This window comes from Myodes glareolus, chromosome 2 (assembly GCF_982192425.1).
Source record: "Myodes glareolus chromosome 2, mMyoGla1.1, whole genome shotgun sequence".
NCBI lineage: Eukaryota > Metazoa > Chordata > Mammalia > Rodentia > Cricetidae > Myodes > Myodes glareolus.
Window position 1 is genome coordinate 79,080,544 of NC_142027.1, and position 21,740 is coordinate 79,102,283.

Genomic DNA, 21,740 nt, shown 5'->3' on the forward strand with positions numbered 1-21,740 from the left:
GCTCCTGCCTCCGGGCCCCTGCTCTACTTCGGTGCCTTCTCGGCTTCTCTCAGGGATGGACTGTGAACTGTAAGCTGAAATCAACCCTTTCGTCCCCAGGTTCTTTTTGGCCATAGTGCCTATCACAGCATCAGAAAGCAAACTAGGATGCTACTCTAAACCCCAGAGAACCAGAAAGGGTGCAGTGGCGTGAGGAGGAGGGAGAGGTGCCCACCTCGTAGCCACGCTCCTCAGCACACAGCTTGCCCAGGGACATCTGTGTCTTCACGCGCCGGACCGCACACTCCTTGTCAGACAGCCCGTCTGAGTGAGAGGAGATCTCGATAGGAGCCTCAGGCGTCTGGGACAGCAGGTCGGCTAGTTTCTCAGCCAGGCGGTCCTCCCGTCTGTCAGCGGACTCATCGGGGCTGTTTGAGTGGTCACTAGTGTTCCCTTCCTCTCCGTCAGACACAGAGAAGTTCTCGGAGCTAAAGGTTGAGTATGACTGGCAGCTGCGAATACAGCGGTGGGGCCTGGAGACAGGGAAAACACTCAGACTTAACCAGAGGAGGGGTGGCTGTCTCGCCATGATGGGGAACCTGTTATCTCCTGCCCCAGAGGAAGACTAAAAGGCAACATTTACAGAAGTAGAGAGGAGCCATGAAGTGAACTGTTCCCCCCACCACATTCTCTAATTTATCCATCTCTCACATGTGAGGACGCCGGAAGAAGGTAGCTGTCTGCGAGCTAGGAAGAAAGCCGTGACTAGGAACAGAATCATTGTCACCGCCATCTTGGATGCCCAGCTTCCACAACTGGGAGAAATACATGTTGTTTTACAAACTCCCTAGTCTGTGATATTTGGCTACAGCAGCGTGAAGAGACTAGCACAAGGAGGCCCACTAGGAACCAGCAGTCACCACAAACACGTGCCACCCCTCCCCTCTGGAGTGTGGCAGGGGATCTGTGTTCACGCTCCTCACTGTGAAGTTCTCTGGAAGTGAATCTGATGACCTGTGACCTGCTATGCAGGGCAACCATCAGACATGATGGGAAGAGGTCAGTGTTTACTTCAAACTCCCCGTAAGGTGGCTGCAGACGGGCCTCTGGCTGAGCCAGTGTGGCACACTCGGGAGCGTCCCCACGGCACTGAATACGGTCATAGCTTGTGGGGCTTTACCTCTGCCTTCGAGGTCATAGCTTGTGTGTGGGGGCTTTACCTCTGTCTTCAATGTCATAGCTTGTGTGTGGGGGCTTTACCTCTGCCTTCGAGGTCATAGTTTGTGTGTGGGGGCTTTACCTCTGCCTTCAAGGTCATAGCTTGTGTGTGGGGGCTTTACCTCTGTCTTCGAGGTCATAGCTTATAGGGCTTTACCTCTGTCATAGGCTTGTGGGGGGGGGCTTTACCTCTGTCTCCGAGGAAGCTCCACTTCGCTGTCCACTTCCCCTTCTTCTTCCGAGGAGTCATCTCCACTCTGAGGAGGACAAGGGGAGAAGACCTTAATTGACTGTGGAATCTTCCTGTTCCCCATCTCTCATTACCTCAAACAGATTTATTTTTCATTCTAAAGGGGTTTAGTGATAGCCTGCTGATGGCCTCCTCAAACATATCCATCCTCATCCTAGCAGGGTAGCACACAGCTGGAATCCTGTCACTTCGGAGGCCAAGGTAGGTGGACAGAGGGCAGCCCAGGCACAGAGTGAGTTCTGGGCCCTCCTGGGCTATTTTGTCAAATGCTATCTCAAAAATATAAAAACAAACCCCCAAACTAAACAAACAACTCTCTAATACAAAGCAAAGCAGCCCAAACCACCACATCCATATGAACCCTCCATTCAGCAGCAATGTACCCCGTTTCCTTGACAACAGACCCTTTACCAGGTGCTGGAAGACACATAACTTTCCCTTTGCCTTCAGGGGTGTGGAGGCCCTGTGCAGGTGACCAGAGAGGGGTGACTGAGAGGAAGCTGACAAGGTCTTGGATTTCGGATACTGTCCTCTAACATGAGTGGTTCTGGGGCCTTTCATAGGAATTCGACCTGGAAGAGGCTTTCCAGTTCTGCAAGCCCACCCAGCAAGTTCTTTCCTCTTTCATTTTGCCACTGATATTACAGCCATGTGAAGACGCACAGTGTTTGAATGTCAGTGTTAAATGTCACCCAGTGTTAAATGTAAAAATAACCAGTTTCAACTCAAGCACTCCATTGAAGGTGCAATGACATAACACCTAGTCTCACGTTTCAGTCTTAAAAAAGGCTCTTCACGCATTTTCACTGAGTCTACGTGTTGGCAGGGACCGCTGAGATGGTTGCTGGGGTCTGTGGCTGATGTGAAAGGCTGCATAAATGAACGGGGGACAGCTAGTCTTCCCCAGAGGGAATGTCATCGGCACCAAGTGCAGAAAACCGGCCCCGGGTAAGATCAGCTGTCCGTCCCCACAGTCCCTGGGTTACGGTCTCCCGAGAGCTTAGATGGACCCAGCACTAACGGGGCTGGGGTTAGTAATCCTGATTGCCAAGACGAGCAGTTACAGCAGGAACCCCCGTGGAAACGCACCTGGGGAAGGAGAAGCTGAGCTGCTATGGGGTGTGTGGTTCTAACGAGGCTGAGGGTCCTGCATGCTCTAGGGTCTGCAGAGCTAGAGATGGCACCAAAAGACAGCAGGGCAGTTCAAAGGTGTGACATGGAGTGACAAAGAAAAGGTGTGGGTTTCTTTGGAGGTTGATGAAAATGCTTTAAAATTGGTCACTGAGATGACTACAGAACTGTGTGGGTAAAAGGCAGGTTGGCGAGATGGCTGGGGGCAAAGGCATCTGCCACCAAACAAGCCAAGCTGGCTACAGCAGTGTATGCCTATAAACCTAGCACGTAAGAGGCTGAGAAAGGAGAATTCTGAGTTTGAGACAAACTTGAGCTACACAGCTCAAGACTCTGTCCCACACACCAACCAAACCAAATCAAATCAACCAACTAGCCAACCAGCCATCCTGTCTATTCAGATGGATGGACTCCATGTTACTGGCTATGGAAGACTCTAAGTTACTGACTACAGGGACTGGGAAGGGTGCAGAATAGATTAGCTCACATCCAGTGAGCCACGTGAAAGCACACATGGACCTCTGCTCAGCCAGCAGTGGCACACCTGGAGGAAGGAACACAGTTCGGAGACAGCAGATAGTGCCAGCGTTAGCTCCTTTCCCAAGAAGTATCCAGTTGAACAAATAAACTCATCCTACACCCCCTCCTCCCCTCAGCAGTTATGACAGCTGAAGTAGCATCCAGGATTAAATGTTTACCATGTTCACAATAACTCGGTAGAGTCCTTAGCGAAGCAGGCTAACATTTAAAGCAGGCTGCATTCCAGGCGCCGTTCTAGATGCTTCCTACTTACTAATTCAAGTAGTCTTCAAGTCGGCCAGCTTGGCAGAGTCCACTATTGGGCCCTCTGCACAGACAGTGGCAGATTCACAGAGGTGCTAAGGGGACGGCCCTGGCTTTGAACTGGTGACTCCCAGGCTTAGATCTCCAACATCACGGAGGACTGTCAGACAGCCAGTGGAGGAGACAAACAGGTTTCGGGATTCAGAGCTAGCTGAGTCAGGATGGCTGTTGATATTACTTTGTAAAGAGTATTGGTGCTGAGGGGATGAAGCAGCACCAGTTTTAGAAGGCTGTGTAGCCAAACAGATGCAGGAATGCTGGGAAACAGTCACTATGTGACTTCTCCAAGACCATGTTTTCCATTATGCACTAGGAATCTCCACTCCCTAAACTTCCTTGGGACATCCCTCAAGACAGGACTTCTAGGACAATAGCTTGCAAACATTGTGACTATACGTCTTTAGTATATGGTTATCGCAGTCTCCCTGTTCCAAATCCACTCCCTAGCCCGCCACTGGAGCACTGTGGAGGGAGGAGCCTTTGAAGTAAAAGAAACACCACTTTTGGTGTCTCACCCTTTCCCAACGGCACGCCTTTTAATGCCCAGTTTTATAATGTGCACCACATGGGTGATGACATTTGATGGCAGTGACAGTCTGCTCTTGTCATCCCTTACCTTCTGGAGGGGCCGTGTCTTTTGAGGTAGTATTGGGGGTGTGTACTGATGAGAAATACCAGATTGGCAGCCATTGAATCCATTGGCCTCCATTCTCTCAGCGTCTTGGGCGTTTCCCGAAAGAGGATTGTGTGCTGGTGAACTGGAACAGTCCGGGCCGCTTCCCACTGGCTCAGTAGTGGGGACATCTAGAGACCCAGCATGCTCTGGTCTGCACTGGAGACAGGGGTCATAGTCTTCAGTCTGACAGCAGCCCCAGGGCCCAGCCTGCTCAAGTTCAGGCCCCCTCCAGCAGTCTGCCGCCATGGCTGTGGAGATGAGGTCTGGACTGGAGCCCGGCATCTGTCTCTGCGCATGGTTGCTGAGTGGACTCCGGAGGGCTGCTGCTGGGCCAAAATACCTCAGGTTATTGGCACAGGTTGCAATGTCCTGCCCATGCATATTGAGTCTGGGGTGGTGGCTCTGAGGCAGGTCAGAAGGGGGTTGCTGGCATTGCTGCTGGAGGGAGGGGCATGGAGCCTGAGCGTGATGTAGGTAGGTGGGGTGGGATGCATTTTCCTGGGTCGGCTGGCTTTTCAAGATTGCCGCAAAGTCACCATGGCTGCCTCTACTATTCCCTCGGCGGTGACGTGGTTTGCTTCGGTATCGGCTCTTACTGCTTGACGAGGACATTTTGGGACTTCCAGACAGAGGGGACGCAGTGGGAACTACTTCTGCATTGGGGATACCTTCAGACCGTAACAGGTCTGGCCTAAGAAGAAGAACAGATTTGTGTCAAGCACATCGAAACATGTTTGGAGTAAAATGCGCCAAACTTTAAGATATACTCTTGGATTATAAGTTTGTAACTTTGTGGGTCAACTCTGGTGTCTTGTGCCTGTTAGGCAAGCACCCTCCTGCTCAGCCACATCCCTAGGCCTACACACTTTTGTTACTGTGTGTCTGTTTGTTTGAGATCGAGTTTTACTCTGTAGAGCAGGCTAGCCTCATCATCAGGCAATTCTCCTGCTTCAGCCTCCTGAGTCCTGGAATTACTAGTGTGAGTTACCCGCCTGGCTTCACACGCCCTCAGTCAGCATTTGCAGACACAGGGATGTTTCTCAATGCACACAGGGAGCTGCTTAATGTTACAGTACAGTGAGCGCTGCTTAAAATAGCAAATCTGGGAAACAACCTAAATGTCTACTTACAGTGATTTCTTTTTAAAATTAAATTATTATTGTGAGAGGCATACATGGTGTGTGCACGCACGTGGGCGCGTGCATGTGTGTGTGTGTGTGCATATGCGTATGTATATGTGTGTTCCACATTGCATGTATGGAGGCCAGAGCATAGCTGTGAGGAGTTGGTTCTCTCCTTCTACCATGGTATCTGGGGATTGAACTTAGATCATCAGGTTTGTGTATTGTTATCAGCTGAGCTGTCTTACTGGCAGCTTTTATTCCTCTGGATTCTGGGTCACTAGCTTTGTCCTATGAGATCCTTAATGTCTTCCTTGTGATCTTGGCTGTCACAGGTATAGGCAGCAAGGAATGGGCATGGGAGTTTGCTCAATCAGACATCTGTCCAATGATCTACCATAGAGGAGAGAGGTATGGCACCACTGGACAAGCCCCAGGCTCATTGGCAAGAGCTAAACAGTTCAAGGAGTTTGGTCTAGACAGGGTCTACTGGAAAGATCCATCCTTGTATACAGCAGGTACTCAATAAATCCTAAAGGCAGACAGGAAGGAGGGGACTGGGAGAGAGAAGGCCCAGGGGGTTAGGCAAAGGCAGCAAAAAAAGGGTTAGTGAGAAGCCACAGTGGATTTCTACTGTTTACTCCCTCTATCAGACAGGGTCCCTAGCCCAAGCTGGCCTTGAACTTTGTTAAGGATCACCTTGAGCTCCTGCTTCTCCTCAGTGATGCAATTGAAGGCACACATCACTGTGCCTGTCCATACCACACTGGGAACTGAATCTGGACTTTGTACATGTTAAAAGAGCACTTGACCAACTGGGCTAGACCCCAACCTAACATTCTACTTCCATCCTAATGGGAGGAGGCCTTCTTGTTCCTGTGCCTCCAGGACCAGTTGTGAAGGCTACACGCAGGAGGAAACCTCAGCCCACATGTAAACACGTGGTTTCTGAGCTGATGGATGGACTCAGAATCTCTCCCTTCTCGCCAGATAGCAGCACTCCATCTTTAGGACCAGATAGGACACAAACCAGCAGGAGGTTTTAGAGCTGGAAGGCCCACATACTCCTTTTTGAAACAGCAGAAGTACTCTCTCAGCTAATTATGAGGCACTCAGATGTGGTGGGATGAACAGGGCAGGCAGCAGCCCCCCTCTGCACAGTGCCCTAGCCCCTCCCAACTCAGCTGTAACATCTGAGACACCACTGTGCAAGCCCCAGAGCCCTGCAGCAGACACTCCTGCTGGCCAGCCTGAGCGGTGGGGAGGACCTGCATGGAAGGGGTGTGAGGGCTTCTACTGCGACAAGGGAGTCCTGCAGGGCTGGTAACAAGCTGTGGTGGCATCCAAAGGAGAGTTGAGAAGTGTCCCCGGAGTGACCTTGCTCTACCATGTCAGTCACAATGTGTAATGTGTTCCCAGGCTCTCTCTGTTACCAGCCACTTCATAGCTGTGTTCACTATCACAGGGGTTGACTTGTCATCACAAAGAGGAACTGATTCTTTGACCCCGACGACCTTTACTCCAGGGCACAGCTCTTTCCCACATCAGGCTTCTCTTTTAGATGGACTTCTATGCCCTTCCAGAAAACAGGCCTACCATGAAAGTAAGATGGCGGATTGTGGTCCCCCAAGAGGGACCCTTAACTGAAGAATTACCTCCATCAGAGTTGCCCCATAAGCTCGAGGAAATAAGTTTGATTTCCAGCACCCATGTTTAAAAAGAAGTCAGGTGTAGTGGCATGGTCTTGTAACCCCAGCTTGGGGATAAGGCTGAGTCAGGGGAGAGGGAGGCAGTGATAGGTAGATTCCTGGGATCCACTGATCAGACAGCCTAGCCTCCTTAGTGAACTCTAGGCCGTGTGAGACCCTGTCTCAAAAGAACAACGTGCATGTCATCTGAGGAACAACAGTCAAGAATGACCTCTCTCCATATGTACATACATACATACATGTGCACCTGTACACATGTGCTCACCTATGCACACACATACACACACTGAAAAAAACAGCAGCTCATACCCTTAACCACCAAGGAAATGCAAACTAAAACTACTCTGAAATTCCTTCTCACCTCGGTGACTGTCACTAAGAAAACAAATGACAACAAACGCTGGCTCGGACATGGAGGAAGGAACGTAGGCACGCTTCAGGGGAGTGTAAACTGGTACAGCCACTATGGAGATCAAGAGGTTCCTCCAACAGCTAGAACTAGAATCACCATCTGACCTAGTTTTACCACTCTTGTTAATGCACCCAAAGGACTGCGTGCCCTGCTCCAGAGAGACATGCACACGGATTTATTGCGGCTCGACTCACAACAGACAGGAAATGAAAGCAGACTACCTATACATCAATGGAAGAGAGGATGGTGGAAATGAGGTTCATATGCACAGTGGAATTTTATTCAGCTGCAAAGATAAATGACATTATGAAAAATCCATGGAAATGGGTGGATCTGAAATATGTTATATTAAATGAGGTAACCTGGACTCTCCATGTTCTCTGTCATATGTGGATCCTAGCTTCAAATGTAGATACATGTATTTATGTGAGTGAGCATGTGTGGAGGAGACTAGAAAGGGGCCAGTGGGAGAGCTACAGAATCCCTCTAATCTGGGGTGTGGAGGAGAGAATACTAGGGGGAGATGGGCTCAAGCAGGGCTGGGAGCATGGAGATGGGAGGTAGGGAAGAGGGGAGAGAAGACACGGAGGGTCAACCAAATCTAAGTGTGTATGAAGATGCCCTAAAAACCTGCTACTTCTAAGTTAATAAAAGTTTAAAAGATAAAATACATTCTTGGCTTGTGTTTCTCCTTTCTGTTTTCTTACTGCATTTGGCTTGAGTCTTACAAGCCCAGGACATTCTCTCCTTTATAGTAGCCTGACCGGAGGGAGCCAGTTCTCTGGCAAGTGAGAATGATAAGGCTCCACAGCATTTGGTAATTCTAGAAAGGAATGAAGAAGCATCCTAAGATGTTTCGGAGGTGCTAGGCATTGAACTTGGGGCCCCCTGCAGCTAAACACATACTCTACACAGAGATGTAGCTCTGCTTTCTAATACTGAGATTAAATCAACATAAAGCAAGCGTTATGAAAAGGGAAAGAAGTTGGGCATGGTGGTGCACGCCTTTAGTCCCAGCACTCAGAAGGCAGAGGCAGGTGATCTCTGAGTTCGAGGCCAGCCTGATCTACAGAGTGAGTTTCAGGACAGCCAGGGCTACACATAGAAACTCTGTCTTGAAAAATCAAAACATAAAAATAAATGGGAAAGAATCATCTCCTAAAAATTAAACCGTGCTTTTTGGACACTAATGCCCCATAGGTGATTTCACACTAATCAACTTTCGCAGTGGGGTGTGAGGGCACATTCTTGTTTCCCTGGCTACTTAAGAGATTGAGGCAGGAGGAAACTGAGTTTGAGGCCAGCCTGAGCAACTGCCCAACAAGCAAACTAACAAAACCAAATAAAACAAAACTCATAAAAATTCCATCTAAAGGTAGAGTACAGGGAACCTCTTGGCTTGGTATGCATAATTATCAATGTCCTGTTTTTATTATTGGTGGTCAGTTATACATTATTAAGAAGAACTAAGTAAATATATTGATAAATTATGCACAGATCACTGTGTCAAAAATCAAGAATTACAATTAACTCAGTTCTGTTTCTAAGGGTTATAAGAATAAAAAGAAATCCCAAGCCAGGCAGTGGTGCCTTTAATCCCAGCATTCAGGAGGCAGAGGCAGGTGAGTCTCTGTGAGTTTGAGGCCAGCCTGGTGTACAGAGTGAGTTCCAGGACAGGCTCTAAAGCTATACATAGAAACCCTGTCTCAAAAAACCAAACCAAACCAAACCAAAAAAAAAAAAACAAAAAACAAAACAAAACAAAACAAAAAAACCAGAGAGAGAGAGAGAGAGAGAGAGAGAGAGAGAGAGAGAGAGAGAGAGAGAGAAATCCCATGTGCCATAACGATACCGTTTACCCATGAGGATACTGGAGCTGAAAGAAGCCAAGCAACATGGTTCAAGTCACACACCTATAAAGCAGGCCTGCAGTTCCAAACAGATCTGACTGTCCCTGCTGTACACGTCCTTGTCCTGTGTTTGGTACTCATCTTCCTACTTGACCTTACCTGCAGCCATGCACTGCTAGAAAGCCCCAGAAAGGCCACATCTGGACATCTGAGACTGCCCTTTTCCAGGCCTCCCTCCTCCCCCTGTTTATCTAAGCATCAGCTACAGGAATACCGTTGTCTCACCTCTTAGTCTGCACTCCAGCCTTGTGAGGCACACCCTTCCTTTTCATGAGCTTCTCCATGGCATTCGGGTGGATTATTGGACGGACAGGGTGCCGCTTGTAGGTCCCAGGATACTTCTTTTCCACTGCTTGCTCTCGCCTGTGGGACAAAGGACAAAGCCACTCTTGGGTTTTGGTAGACAGAAAGTCAGGACAGAGATGTTCTAAGGTGGTGACCATGGAACCAGAAGACACCCTCCTAATTCCCTACCTACAGAAGAGGAACCATGCGGTAGTGATGCACACACATGCTGAACCACGCGGCAAAGAGACACACACAGCTGAACCGTGCATCAGAGTGACACACACATGTTGAACCGTGCGGCAGAGTGACACACATGCTGAACTGTGTGATAGTGACACACACACGCTAGTCCTGTATGTGGTCCCGTCTCAGACCTGCAGCAGCTCTGCTAACTTGTGTGCCTCACCCTGGTAGGGACTGAGGACAGGAAGTCCCTGAGGAATGCTGATGGAATAACTAAAATATCCACATGGTCACCAGGGCAGCACCATGCAAAGCAGCATGTCCTGCAGATGCAGACGGACTCAGAGCAGCGAGGGCTGGGACCGGCTGGGATACCTACTTCAGGAGCTCCTTCTCCCGCATCTCCAGCTGCAGCATGATGGCGCTCAGCTCCATGTACAGATTGTTGGCCCGTTCGAGCTTTCGTTCGTAGTGTTCTCGAATATCCAGCGCATGTCTGTTGGTGAAAACACAGGATGAGCAAGGCTAAGGAGAACGGAAGTCAGCGCTAATGAAGCACGCATGGTGGCTTACTTCAATGCACCAGCCCCAGGGGTTTCCATTTTTAAACGTTTCTTAACACAAGGATTCAGACAAGGAGTGGGGATAGGAAATCTGGGCTGTGTGTTTGATTCGAAGGGCCCCTCCAGCCACACGGGCCACAGACAAAGTAAGAATACAGTCTTCATTTGTGCTCACGGCACAATCTTAGCACAATACAGCAGATTCACATATTAATGGGCATAACTTAATTAGTCAAACTCAGGTCCTCATACTCTATGATCACGTGCCTATCCATGGCACAGGTCTTATCTGGGCTGGTGTGGTTGCAGTGCTTCCCCCAGATTCAACTGTAAACCTTCACCCATAAGGTGATGGTCCTGGATGTAGCGGCAGGGTGGTAGCAGAGGAATCCTTTTGTTTCTCCACCGTGTGAGGACACACACGGGGTGCCATGATATGAAGAACGGGTCTTCACCAGCTACTGAATTCCCTGGTGCTCCGCCTCCAGAACCATATTCATAAATTGCTAAGTCTAAGGCATTTTGTTCCAGAGGCCTAACTGCCTAATACTGTGCTTATGTTGAGGCCGGAAACAGAGTCTGTAAATTCCTGGCTCCAGTGGCACTGAGAACCGTGGATAGTGCTCTAAGGGTCCGTGCTCAGAGGACCATAAAGGAGGAAACAAGTGAGAGGAGCGGGTAAAAAAATAAGTGAAGAAGTGTGTGCATGGGTATACACATGTTGAAGGTGGCTGTGTGTGCATGGGTATACACATGTTGAAGGTGGCTGTGTCCGTGGGTGTGCACATGTTGAAGGTGGCTGTGTGTGGGTGGGTGTGCACATGTTGAAGGTGGCTGTGTGTGGGTGGGTGTGCACATGTTGAAGGTGGCTGTGTGTGGGTGGGTGTGCACATGTTGAAGGTGGCTGTGTGTGGGTGGGTGTGCACATGTTGAAGGTGGCTATGTGTGGGTGGGTGTGCACATGTTGAAGGTGGCTGTGTGCACATGGGTGTGCACATGTTGAAGATAGCTATGTGTGGGTGAGTGTACACATGTTGAAGGTGGCTGTATGCACATGGGCATGCACATGTTGAAGGTGGTTGTGTCCGTGGGTGTGCACATGTTGAAGGTGGCTGTGTGTAGGTGGGAGTGCACATGTTGAAGGTGGTTGTGTCCGTGGGTGTGCACATTTTGAAGGTGGCCATGTGTGCGTGGGTGTGCACATGTTGAAGGTGGCTGAATGTGCATGGGCATGCATATGCCATGGTGTGTGTGTGGAGGTCCAAGATCACCCTTCAGTGTTGTCCCTCAGGTAATTGTGTTGGAGGCCGCTGTTGACCTCTGCACTGTACAGTGTAGGCTGGCTGGCCCACAGCTCCTGGGGAGTACCCAGCATTGCCTCCCATCCTGCCCCAGGTGCTCCTGGATCATAGCTGCCATATCCCAACTTATGTGGCTCTGGGAATTCAAACTCAGGTCCTCAAACTCCTGTGGCAAGATCCTTATTCACTGAACTGTCTCTCACAGGGTAACTTTTTATTGTTCACATGTTAATTCTTTTTAACTGATAGAAAAGTTGTACATATTTATGTGGTACCCAGTGACATTTTGATTCATATATTTGTCATTTAGTGTTCAAAGCAGGGTAACCAGGGCAGGAGAGCTGGTTCAGTATGTACAGCTCTTCCAGAGGACTCAAGCTCAATTCCTGGCATCCATATCAGGTGGCTCACAACCACCTGCAACTCCAGCTCCAGGGAATCTGAGCCCCTAGCTTCTGTGGGCATCTGCACTCATGTGTTCACACAGACACAGACATATAATTTAAAATGGAATTAATGAAAAAAAATTAGGGGAATTATGATACTCTCCTCCAACAATGACCATTTCTTTATGTTGGAAACATTTCAAATCCTTTCTTCTAGCTTCTTTAATTAAAAAAAAAATATTGAAGTTAGGGTGGTGGTGCAGGCCTACAATCTCCGTACCCAGGAGGCCGAGGAAGGCAGGTCTCCATGATTTCTAGGCCAGCTTGATCTACAATCCAGCAAGGATCACAGAGTGGGACCTTGACTCAAGCAAGCAGGTGAGCGAGGTTATTACCTGCCGCCACCCCAGTACGCACAGAATTGGAGAACTTCTTTCTGTCTATTTACAACAGCATCCATTAGCCAGCTTCCCCAGCCCCGCCCTCCGCGCACCCTCCCAGCCTATAGGAAGCACCATGTGCTACTGCCGCGTTGAGGCCAGTCTTTTCAGGCTCCCCAGGAGGACAGCGAGACTGAAGTGGGACTCGGTGAGAAGCGAGAAGCGGGTGGGTTCAGGCTCCCCAGGAGGACAGGAAGACTGAAGTGGGACTCGGTGGGAAGGGGGGGGGCTGACCTGAGCTCTTCCCTGCGCCGGCGGATCAGCTCTTCGTCTAACCGGTGGATACAGGCCCCTTCACTTTTGATTTTCTCAAAGTGCTTCTTCACTTCTTCTCTCCATTCAGCCTGCGGAGGAAAGTTGAACTCTGTAAATACTGTGGTCTCCATTCCCAATGCATCCCTGACACCATGTCACAGATATTTCCTCCTGAGCCTCTCCAAACTTTCTACCGGAACTTGTTCGGGGTAAATGTTCAAGACGTGCTAGTTCATCAAGGACAAAACAGCCTCCACTCTGGAAGTGCAAGCCCCACTCTGTCCTGAACACAGCGCTGTCTCTTTTGCTCACACGGCTGTGAGCCCTGAGGCTCTACACAGCTGCTCCCACAGCGGCTTTGCTGAGGAAAGAAGGATGGATGGAGCAGAATACCCCAGAGAAAGTGCACTGCAGAGCTGAAGGGGAGGAGGAGGGAAAGCGGAGGGAGAAGAGGGGCAAACACTGGAGGAGTCTGAGAAGATCACGGAGGCAAGGGGCGAGGACCTAACACATGATTCAGGCTGGCCAAGGCTGCTTTCACTCCACAAACACTCAGGGATCTCCCAACACTTGCTTGGCTTTTGATGAGGTGAAGTGTTTCTTTGCTTTGTTTTTTCTTCAAATCACTTAAAAAATCAAGGAAGGGGCTGAATTTCACATACGGGTCAGTAACAGGACAACCCTGCAGTGGCAGAAGTTGGGGATAAAGAATCTGAGGGAAGGAGATCCAGAGAGGCCATGAAGCTGCACTCTGCTGTAAGTAGAACTAGGTGTTTCTAACACTGCACATTCTTCTGGGACGACTCCTTCGCCCTGAGACACGTGCTAATAGACAGACCTCTGGATTGTGTGCCACGAGCAGTTCAGCTTTCAGAGGCACATGCTGCCTCTTGCAGCGCTTACTCCTTGCCCACATCAGCACTGACGTGCGTCTCTAATGTCCCTAGTGACGGCAATCCCATTTCTCAGCATCCATCCAAAAGAATTGAGATCAAGATCTTGGAAAGGGATTAGTATCCAGCACACCACGCTCTCTGCATCCACACTCTTGACTGACAGTTGCGACTAGAAGCCAACGATGTCAGACAGTGGACACTGAGGGCAGCGTGTCAGCAGGTGAGAGGATGCAAGGTCACGGACAGAAGACTGCGACAGTAAGAGCAAAACCACGTGTGTGTGAAACACCCAGTTATTCCCCCGCAGAGCAGAACAGTGACAAAATACAACCAGCCTTGAGAGTTTATCAGAGGAAGCATGGGGAGTAACAGTCCAGCTCAGGCTGAGAGTTTTTAGCTTTCTGGCAAGTAAACAATAGCAGGTTACAAGCAAACAGTGCACAGGGCGCCCGTGTCCCTATTCTTCCCTAGACCTTCACAGGGAAGCCTTAAGTAGGGGTCAGGGCAGGGCTTAGAGTCCCACAGGCTTCCTAGTGTTTCACTAGCCAGCTCATCAATACTCCATTAGCATTAGCCAGAGATGGTCTCAATTTCAGACCTGGAAACATCAATTTATAAACAGTTGAAAATTTATTGCAACTAGCAAAAATTATTGCAACAAGCAGACTAGGAGTTATTGGGGGAGAAATGACATTTTGTGTTGGGAGGAGACTGTGGAGGAATTGATGAACAGAACAGACACTACTGTACTCTGAACTCCTTTCTCACACCCCGAGAGTCCCAAGGCAAAGGGATGAGGTGGAGCTTTGGGGAGGCGGTAGGTCAGGAGGGTATCTGTTTCAGTGTGAGTAAGTATCTTTGGGAGGCAGTCTGGGAACACACAGAGTGTCACCCATGAAGCAGGACTCAAGTTCTTCCTATGTCCTGGATCTGCTGGGCTTGGACTTGTCATGGACTTCCTGGCCTCAGAACTATGGGAAATAACCTATGCTGCTGACCAAGCACCCGTGGATAGTAATTTATCCTGGCAGCCCACATTAAAGCAGATACCCGACATACTCTTCTCCTCCCTGACCTATTCTCTCCTCTCCTGGCCCCAGAAGAACCTTTAGTGAGACCAGCACTTATTTGGCTTTGATTCTTGACCCAGGAATGGAAGTGAGCTGGCCCACTGGGGTAGTGACTGCAGGAACTTAGTTGCTCTGTGCAGGGCTTTGCATATGGGAGGTTTTCAGAAAAGTTAACACTGGCTTGAGAACATTGAAGTAATATCCTTTTTAAAAAATTATTTTATTTTTATTTTATGTACGTTGATGTTTTGTCTACATGCATGTCTGTTTGAGGGTGCCATGTAAGTGCTGGAAACTGAACCCAGGTCCTCTGGAGGAGCAGCCAGTGCTCTTAACTGCTGAGCCATCTGTCCAGGCTCTTGAAGTAAAATCTCAGATTACAACATTTTCCAAACACACACACACACACACACACACTTAAATATATAATGTTAAATTGACTGTCTCAATAGCTTTGACTTAGTGCTTCCACTATAATTTGCTTTTCAAAGTTGTGATACTAGGTAGTTTGCCAGTGAAGGGAGCAAAGCTATTTGTAACGATATACTACATTTGGAAGATTTCCTAGGAGTGCTTGCTGCTACTCTCATTTCACCAAAAAAGAAAAAGAAAAAACAAAACAAAACAAACAAAAATCCAAAAACAAACAAAAGCCCCCCAAAACAAAAGACACATCACATCTTTTCTGACACCAGTGACAGTACTAAACAGTTTCTGACACAGTGTCTCATGTCTGTGGTTGCAGATTCCATGCTTCTATGGAAGTCCACCGGACTGCACAGCAAGAAACACACAGGAGTGCCATGAATATGCCTCCCTTGTTTTCAAGGTGTACTTGTGTGTGTGTGTGTGTGTGTGTGTGTGTGAATATGTGCACAGGTGGGCAGAGGCCCATGACAGCAGCCAGAAGAGGACACCAGAATCCCTGGAGCTGGAGTTACGGGTGGTTGTGAGCCACCTGATACAGGTGCTGGGATGTAAACTCAGGACCTCTAGAAGAGCAGCAAGCTCTCTCAGCTGCTGAGCCCTCTCTCCAGCCTCAACACTACAGCTTTTAAATTAAAGTATTTAATCCATTTCGAGTTGATTTTTGTGGAGGATTAGAGATGTGGATCTGACTCCATTCTTCCACAGATGGATTTCCAGCTTTGCCAGCACCGTCTGTTGACTAGATTTTTCCCTCACTCCAGCGTGTGTATGAATTTGTCAAAAGATGAAGCTGTGGTTTATTTCTGACTGTAGTTCACTGGTCTACATGTCTGCATCTGTGCCACTGCCAGCAGGCACTGATCACTATGCTCAGTGGTGTGATCTGAGGTCGGGTACCCCAGTGCCCCCAGCAGCATTCTCTCTGTTTAGGACTGCTTTGCTATCTTTGCATGTTCCTTTACAATTCCATATGAATTTTAGTATGTTTCCCCTAGCCCTGAGAAAATGTCACTAGAATTTTGCTGGTAATTACAATGAACTTGTAGGTGACTTTTGCTAATATGACCATTTTCACTTTATTAATTCTGCCAGTCCAGAGCAATGGAAGGTTCTCCGTGGTTCTCTGTGGCTCCCCGTGGTTTTCCGTGGTCTGGTGTCTAATTTCTTTTGTCATTGTCTTAGCTTTCACTGCAGAAATGTATTCATATGTTTGGTAAGGGCTTATTCCTAGGCATTTAATTGGGGGAGCTATTGCTAATGGGATGTTCTTCCTAGTTTCTTTCTCAACAAGTTAATTATTATTTATATTTATAAAAGCTGCTGACTTTTGTATGTTGGTAAATTTTGCGACCTTATTGAATGTGTTTATTAAATCTATGAATTTTCAGGCACAGTCTACAGTCTTTTAAGTGTAGAATCATGTCTGTAAATAGGGACAATTTCATTTCACTTTTAATCTTTACACTTCACACATTTTAAATTGATTTTTATTGAGCTCTACTCTGTGGTTGCAGATTCCATGCTTCTATGGAATTCTACTATTGAGCTCTACTCAATAAAAATCTGCTCCCCTCCTTGCCACTCTCCTCCCCTTCAACCCTTCCCCACAGTCCCCATGCTCCCAATTAACTCAGGAGATCTTGTCTTTTTCACTTCCCATGTAGATTAGATCTATGTAAGTGTCTCTTAGTGTCCTCACTGTTGTCTAAGTTCTCTGGGATTGTGATTTGTGGGCTGTTTTTCTTTGCTTTATGTTTAAAAACCACTTATTAGTGAGTACATGTGATAATTGTCTTTCTGGGTCTGGGTTACCTCACTCAAAATGTTTTCTAGTTTCATCCATTTGCCTGCAAAATTCAAGATGTTGCTATTTTCTTATTTTCATTTGTCCTCTCACTGACAGTGGGATGGAATCTTGGGTGAGATGGAATGTCAAAGCAGTTTAATTTGTGTTTCTCTGATGGGAGAGGACACTGAGCACAGTTTCCAAGTATGTATTTGCCATTAGCAGTTCTTTTGAGAACTGTTTATTCATTGTTATCTCATTACTAACTATCTTGGCATTTACTTTTTTGGTCCCTTGTGTTTCTGGGTATTAATCCCCATCTGCCGTGGAGTTGGTAATATCTGTTCACTGCAGTGATTGCTTTCTTGGCTTCAAAGAAGATTTTGAATCTAATAAAATCTCATGTGTCAGTCCTAGATTTACATCCTAGGATGTGTTATTGGAATCTTTTTCAGGACGTCCTTGCCTATTCTTGCATCTTTAAGTATTTTCCTTATGTTTTTCTCTAGGTTTCTCAAGGTTTAGGTTTAACATTAGGCTTCTGATCCTTTTCTGTGCAGGGTGTGTATATGAGAAAGAGATTCAGTTTGATTGTCCCCGTGTGGTCACCTAACCTCCCCAACACAGTTTCTTTTTTTTTAATTGATATTTATTGAGCTCTACATTTTTCTCTGCTCCCCTCCCTGACTCTCCCTTCCCCATTCAGCCCTCCCCCAAGGTCCCCATGCTCCCAATTTACTCAGGAGATCTTGTCTTTTTCTACTTTTCTACTTCCCATGTAGATTAGATCTATGTAAGTCTCTCTTAGTGTCCACATTGTTGTCTAAGTTCTCTGGGATTGTGGTTTGTAGGCTGACTTTCTTTGCCTTATGTTTAAAAACCACTTATTGAAGGACCCCAATTCGCTTTAACCACAGTCATACTGTTCTTGCAAAGGATGAGCAAATAACAAACTTAGCTCAGGACCTCCTGGAATGCTGAACAAATAACAAGCTCCATAAAAGGCCTCCGCTGAGCAAAGATACCTACCTGAGGTTAGAGCAAGGACAGCCTTATCTGGCTGCAAAACAGGGAATTTATGAACTGGCCATAGAAACAAAGGAAGAGAAGATTGCGAGGCCTGAGTCACGTAGAAAGCGGGGCTCATCACGGATCAGGGGCTATGCTATCAGACATCTAGTCGCCAGCCAGAAAAGGGGAAGGCAGGATGAGAGGAACAATAAACCGCCAAGCAGTCCCCTCAATGTTATCTAGGTTAACAATTTACCACCCTGCATCTCGCTTCTGTAAACCTTGCTTTTTGCTCCCCTATAAAAACCCCTCACCCCCAACCTGCGGGGCGCAAGCCCTCCGAGAGACTTGTCGCCCGCAGGCACCTGTGTATCTCCAATAAACCTCTTGCAGTTTGCATCCGGCTGCGTGCTTTCGACTGGTCTTTGGACATGGGGGTCTCTCCCGAGGGAAGACGCCCAGCGGGGAGTCTTTCATTTGGTGCGTTGGCCGGGAAGTTGAGGCCCCTATCCCAGAGACCGCCGAATCACTGCTGGGAGGTGAGGTGAGCTGGCCAGCATTCTATGTTCTATGTTTTATGTTCTATGTTGTATGTCCTGCGTCGTTTGCGTCTGATTGTTGCGCTGCAAATTTGAATTTGTACGATTCAGCTGGGTCGATTTGTATTTGGCGGGCCTTGGAGAGGAGCTGACGAGCTCAGACTTTCCCCCCCGCACCCCGGGAGACGTCCCGCGGGAATTTGGGAGCTCGAATTTTCGGGCTCATTTGTCTGAACCCACGACCAGAGTCGGACTTTTGTCCGAGGTACGAGGTTCGTTTGTCTGAACCCACGGCCAGAGTCGGACTTTTGTCCGAGGTACGAGGTTCGTTTGGGGGGCCGAGGTGTCCGGAGCCTCTTTGTAATAGCCCCGTTTGAGCAGCGTGTTTGATTGTCAGTCTGTTCTATTGTGCAGCTTATGGTTTGTCTGTTTGTTTAAAGAATCAAAGTTAAGGTATCTGGAAGAAGGTACAAAAAGCAACGGGGAAGAAAAATCCCTTAAGTTCAGCGCAGGAGGAATTTGGAAAAACAGCAGAAAAAAAATGAGGTAACTGAAGGCGGGACTATGAGGACAATGGGGTACGGGAAACCACGGCTTCCGTCCCCTCTCCATCCACCTGCGTACCGGCTGATAAAGACTTGGGGCAGGAGTCTCGTAGGGAGGCGGGGTTTGATCGTGTCTGACAACTGTCTTCCCTGTTCTTAAAGAGCCACAGAGTTTTTGAGGTGATTCTCGCCTAATTTTGATGGGAGAGCTCTATGCCTGGCTCTCATATGTATGTTTGAAATACTGGGCAACCGTTGCAGTGGCTAACTGACACGGAGTTGGGCCAGGCGCGGTGGCGCACGCCTATGGTCCCGGCTGCTCGGGAGGGAGGTGCAGAACAGCACCGGAGAGTGCTGGCTCGTCCGGGAGGCGTGGCCATGCTAACCAGATGCTGGCGGGAATTTGCTGGAGTCCGCAGAGGCGTCTAGGAAAAGCCAGGTCACTGCTGCGGCTTGGGCGGGCTAAAGTGACTGACATCAGAGGCTATGTGTCCCGGCCTTCTGGCAGGGTTGCGGTTTTCGGAGGACCTTTTCTGCACCTGAGCACGGGCTGTGCGGAAAGTTGCGTTTCCATAGCAACATGGGCGGGCTCATTCAGGGTGTACAGATCGCCGGCGGAAACGCGCAAGGCCCGGGCAGGGCCATGCCTTTGTTTGAGCGCGCCACAGTGGGCCGTGCCTCAGGGGCGGAGCTGTCGAAGCCGCCGCCTTCTGCTACTGGTTACCCGTATCCTAGGTAACAGAGGCGGACTTATCCTCAGGCAACGGATAAGATAAGATAAACAATGCTAGACTTAGAGGCGTTTTTTCATCTGAATAGCAGAGCTGAAGAGATGGCTCAGAGGTTAAGAGCACTGCCTTCCCTTCCAGAGGTTGTAAGTTTGATTCCCAGTGACTGTGTTATCTTAGGACTCCAGGCTGGGAACAGGAAAGCGGTTTTCTCATATTTTTAGAGCAATAATCTCATCTGTGCCAGATTTAAAACGGTTTAATTCTAAGGCCTGCTTTTATAGCACGGGCAAACAAGATTTGCTCTTTGAAACAGAGACTTATAGGTCTCTAAGTTCAAAACCAGCCTACTTCCAGTACTGATTGTGCTGAATTTTTACACTGAGATTTTTAATACTCTTAAATATTAATTTGGGAGGAGAGTTTTGTTTATGTTTTTCTAGGAATGCTGACATACATTTGGGTGCCAGCAAGACTGACAAGAGAAATAAAGAAAAAAAAAGATGACCCAGTAGATGCTGAATGTCCTGCTGTGGAAGATTCATATGAAGGCAGCAGAGATGACCTTCAACCTCTTATCTCTTACTCTATTTTGCCTTTTCCTTCCTTAGGAATGGATGGGAACAGAGATATTCTTGGCATGCTGTGTCTAGGTGGAAGTGCTATATGTCTTTGATTGGTGTGCTACATGCCAGCTCAAATGAGGAGGGACAAGGTCTTTATGGCACAGGCCTTGACAGCCTTGAAATGTGTATCCTCACCCCAAGTTTGGCTCTCAGCCTTAAAGAGCTCTTTCAGATCCTATGGGTTATAACTATTATAAATATCTGTCATCATTTATAGGGGCTGGTTACAAATTATTGTCGGTTAATGTTAAAAAAATTGCTGGTCTCAAATGTTTCGTACTGGTATGTGCTGTTCTTGTTTAAAAATTATCATTGGTTAATGTTTTATTTTTTTTTAAAAAAAGAGCCTATCGCTGATCTCAAATGTTTCACACTGGTATAGGATTTTATATGCTGTTCTTGTATGCTGTTCTAGTTTAAAACATAGCCATATATCCCCACTGAGAAAAACCACAAGAAAGACTTTGGTAAGAGTTTTTATGTTGTCTAAAAGCAAGAGAAATTTTTGCTATGTTGTCTAAAAGCAAGGAAAAATTTTGGTTAAAAAAATATATAAACAGATGGGCCTTATCTAGGTCCCCATGTATAACTTAAAACAGGTGGGGAGCAGCTGACAGTCCATCACCGCAGGGCTCTGCCATCTATGTTTCTTGAGCATTTAAAGGAGGCTTACAGGCATTATACTCCCCATTGACCCTCAGAGGTTGTCTTGGCAGAAGGAGGTTAATGGTACCTATGGCCTTTATAGGACAGTCAGCATCAGATATTATGGTTAAAAAGAGTTACAGGATTTAATTAAGGAGGCAGAGAAAATGTTTCATAAGTGAAAAACTGAGAAAGAGAGAGAAAGAGAGAGAGAGATGGAGGCAGAAGAAAGAGGACTGGAGGGATCATAGACAAAAGGGAATTTTGGCCGCAGTGGTAGGAGAGAAAGGAAAGATAGGAACTAGACAGATAGGGAACCTGGGCAACAGAAGATCAAAGATGAACATGGACAGGCTCCCCTTGGACAAAGGACGATGTGCTTATTGCAAAGAAGAAAGGAAGGGACTCTAAGGTACTGGCCCTAGAAGAAGATGATTGGAGGGGACGGGGCTCACACTCCCTCCCCTGCGCCTAGGGTAACCCTGACTATGGAGGGGACCCCTATGGATTTTCTAATGGACATAGGGGCTGAGCACTCTGTGCTATAACAACCATTGGGAAAGCTAAAGAGTAAAAAGACTATAGTAATCGGAGCAACTGGACAGAAACAATATCTATGGACCACCTCACGAACTGTAGATTTGGGGAGAGGACAAGTGACTCATTCCTTCCTGGCTATCCCCGAGCGTCCTATCTCTATTAGAAAGAGACTTGCTAACAAAGCTGAAGGCCCAACCGGGTTTACTCAAACCAGGCTGGAGGTGATTAAAGCCTTTCGTTGACTGAACCAGTGACCTCCG

The 21,740-nt window shown here is 47.8% G+C and overlaps 1 protein-coding gene across 4 annotated transcripts in view; it reads right to left on the minus strand.

Annotated features, from left to right (window-relative positions):
• Positions 1 to 21,740, minus strand: part of Map3k13 (mitogen-activated protein kinase kinase kinase 13) — a 161,515-nt gene that overhangs the window by 6,508 nt on the left and 133,267 nt on the right. For all 4 annotated transcript variants that reach the window (XM_048453824.3, XM_048453825.3, XM_048453826.3 and 1 more), the window contains 6 exons: positions 12,645 to 12,754; positions 10,100 to 10,216; positions 9,475 to 9,612; positions 4,038 to 4,788; positions 1,387 to 1,454; positions 215 to 512 (listed from right to left, as the gene is read on the minus strand). In XM_048453824.3, coding sequence (XP_048309781.3) covers positions 215 to 512; positions 1,387 to 1,454; positions 4,038 to 4,788; positions 9,475 to 9,612; positions 10,100 to 10,216; positions 12,645 to 12,754 — 1,482 coding nt within the window. The remainder of the gene's footprint in view (positions 1 to 214; positions 513 to 1,386; positions 1,455 to 4,037; positions 4,789 to 9,474; positions 9,613 to 10,099; positions 10,217 to 12,644; positions 12,755 to 21,740) is intronic.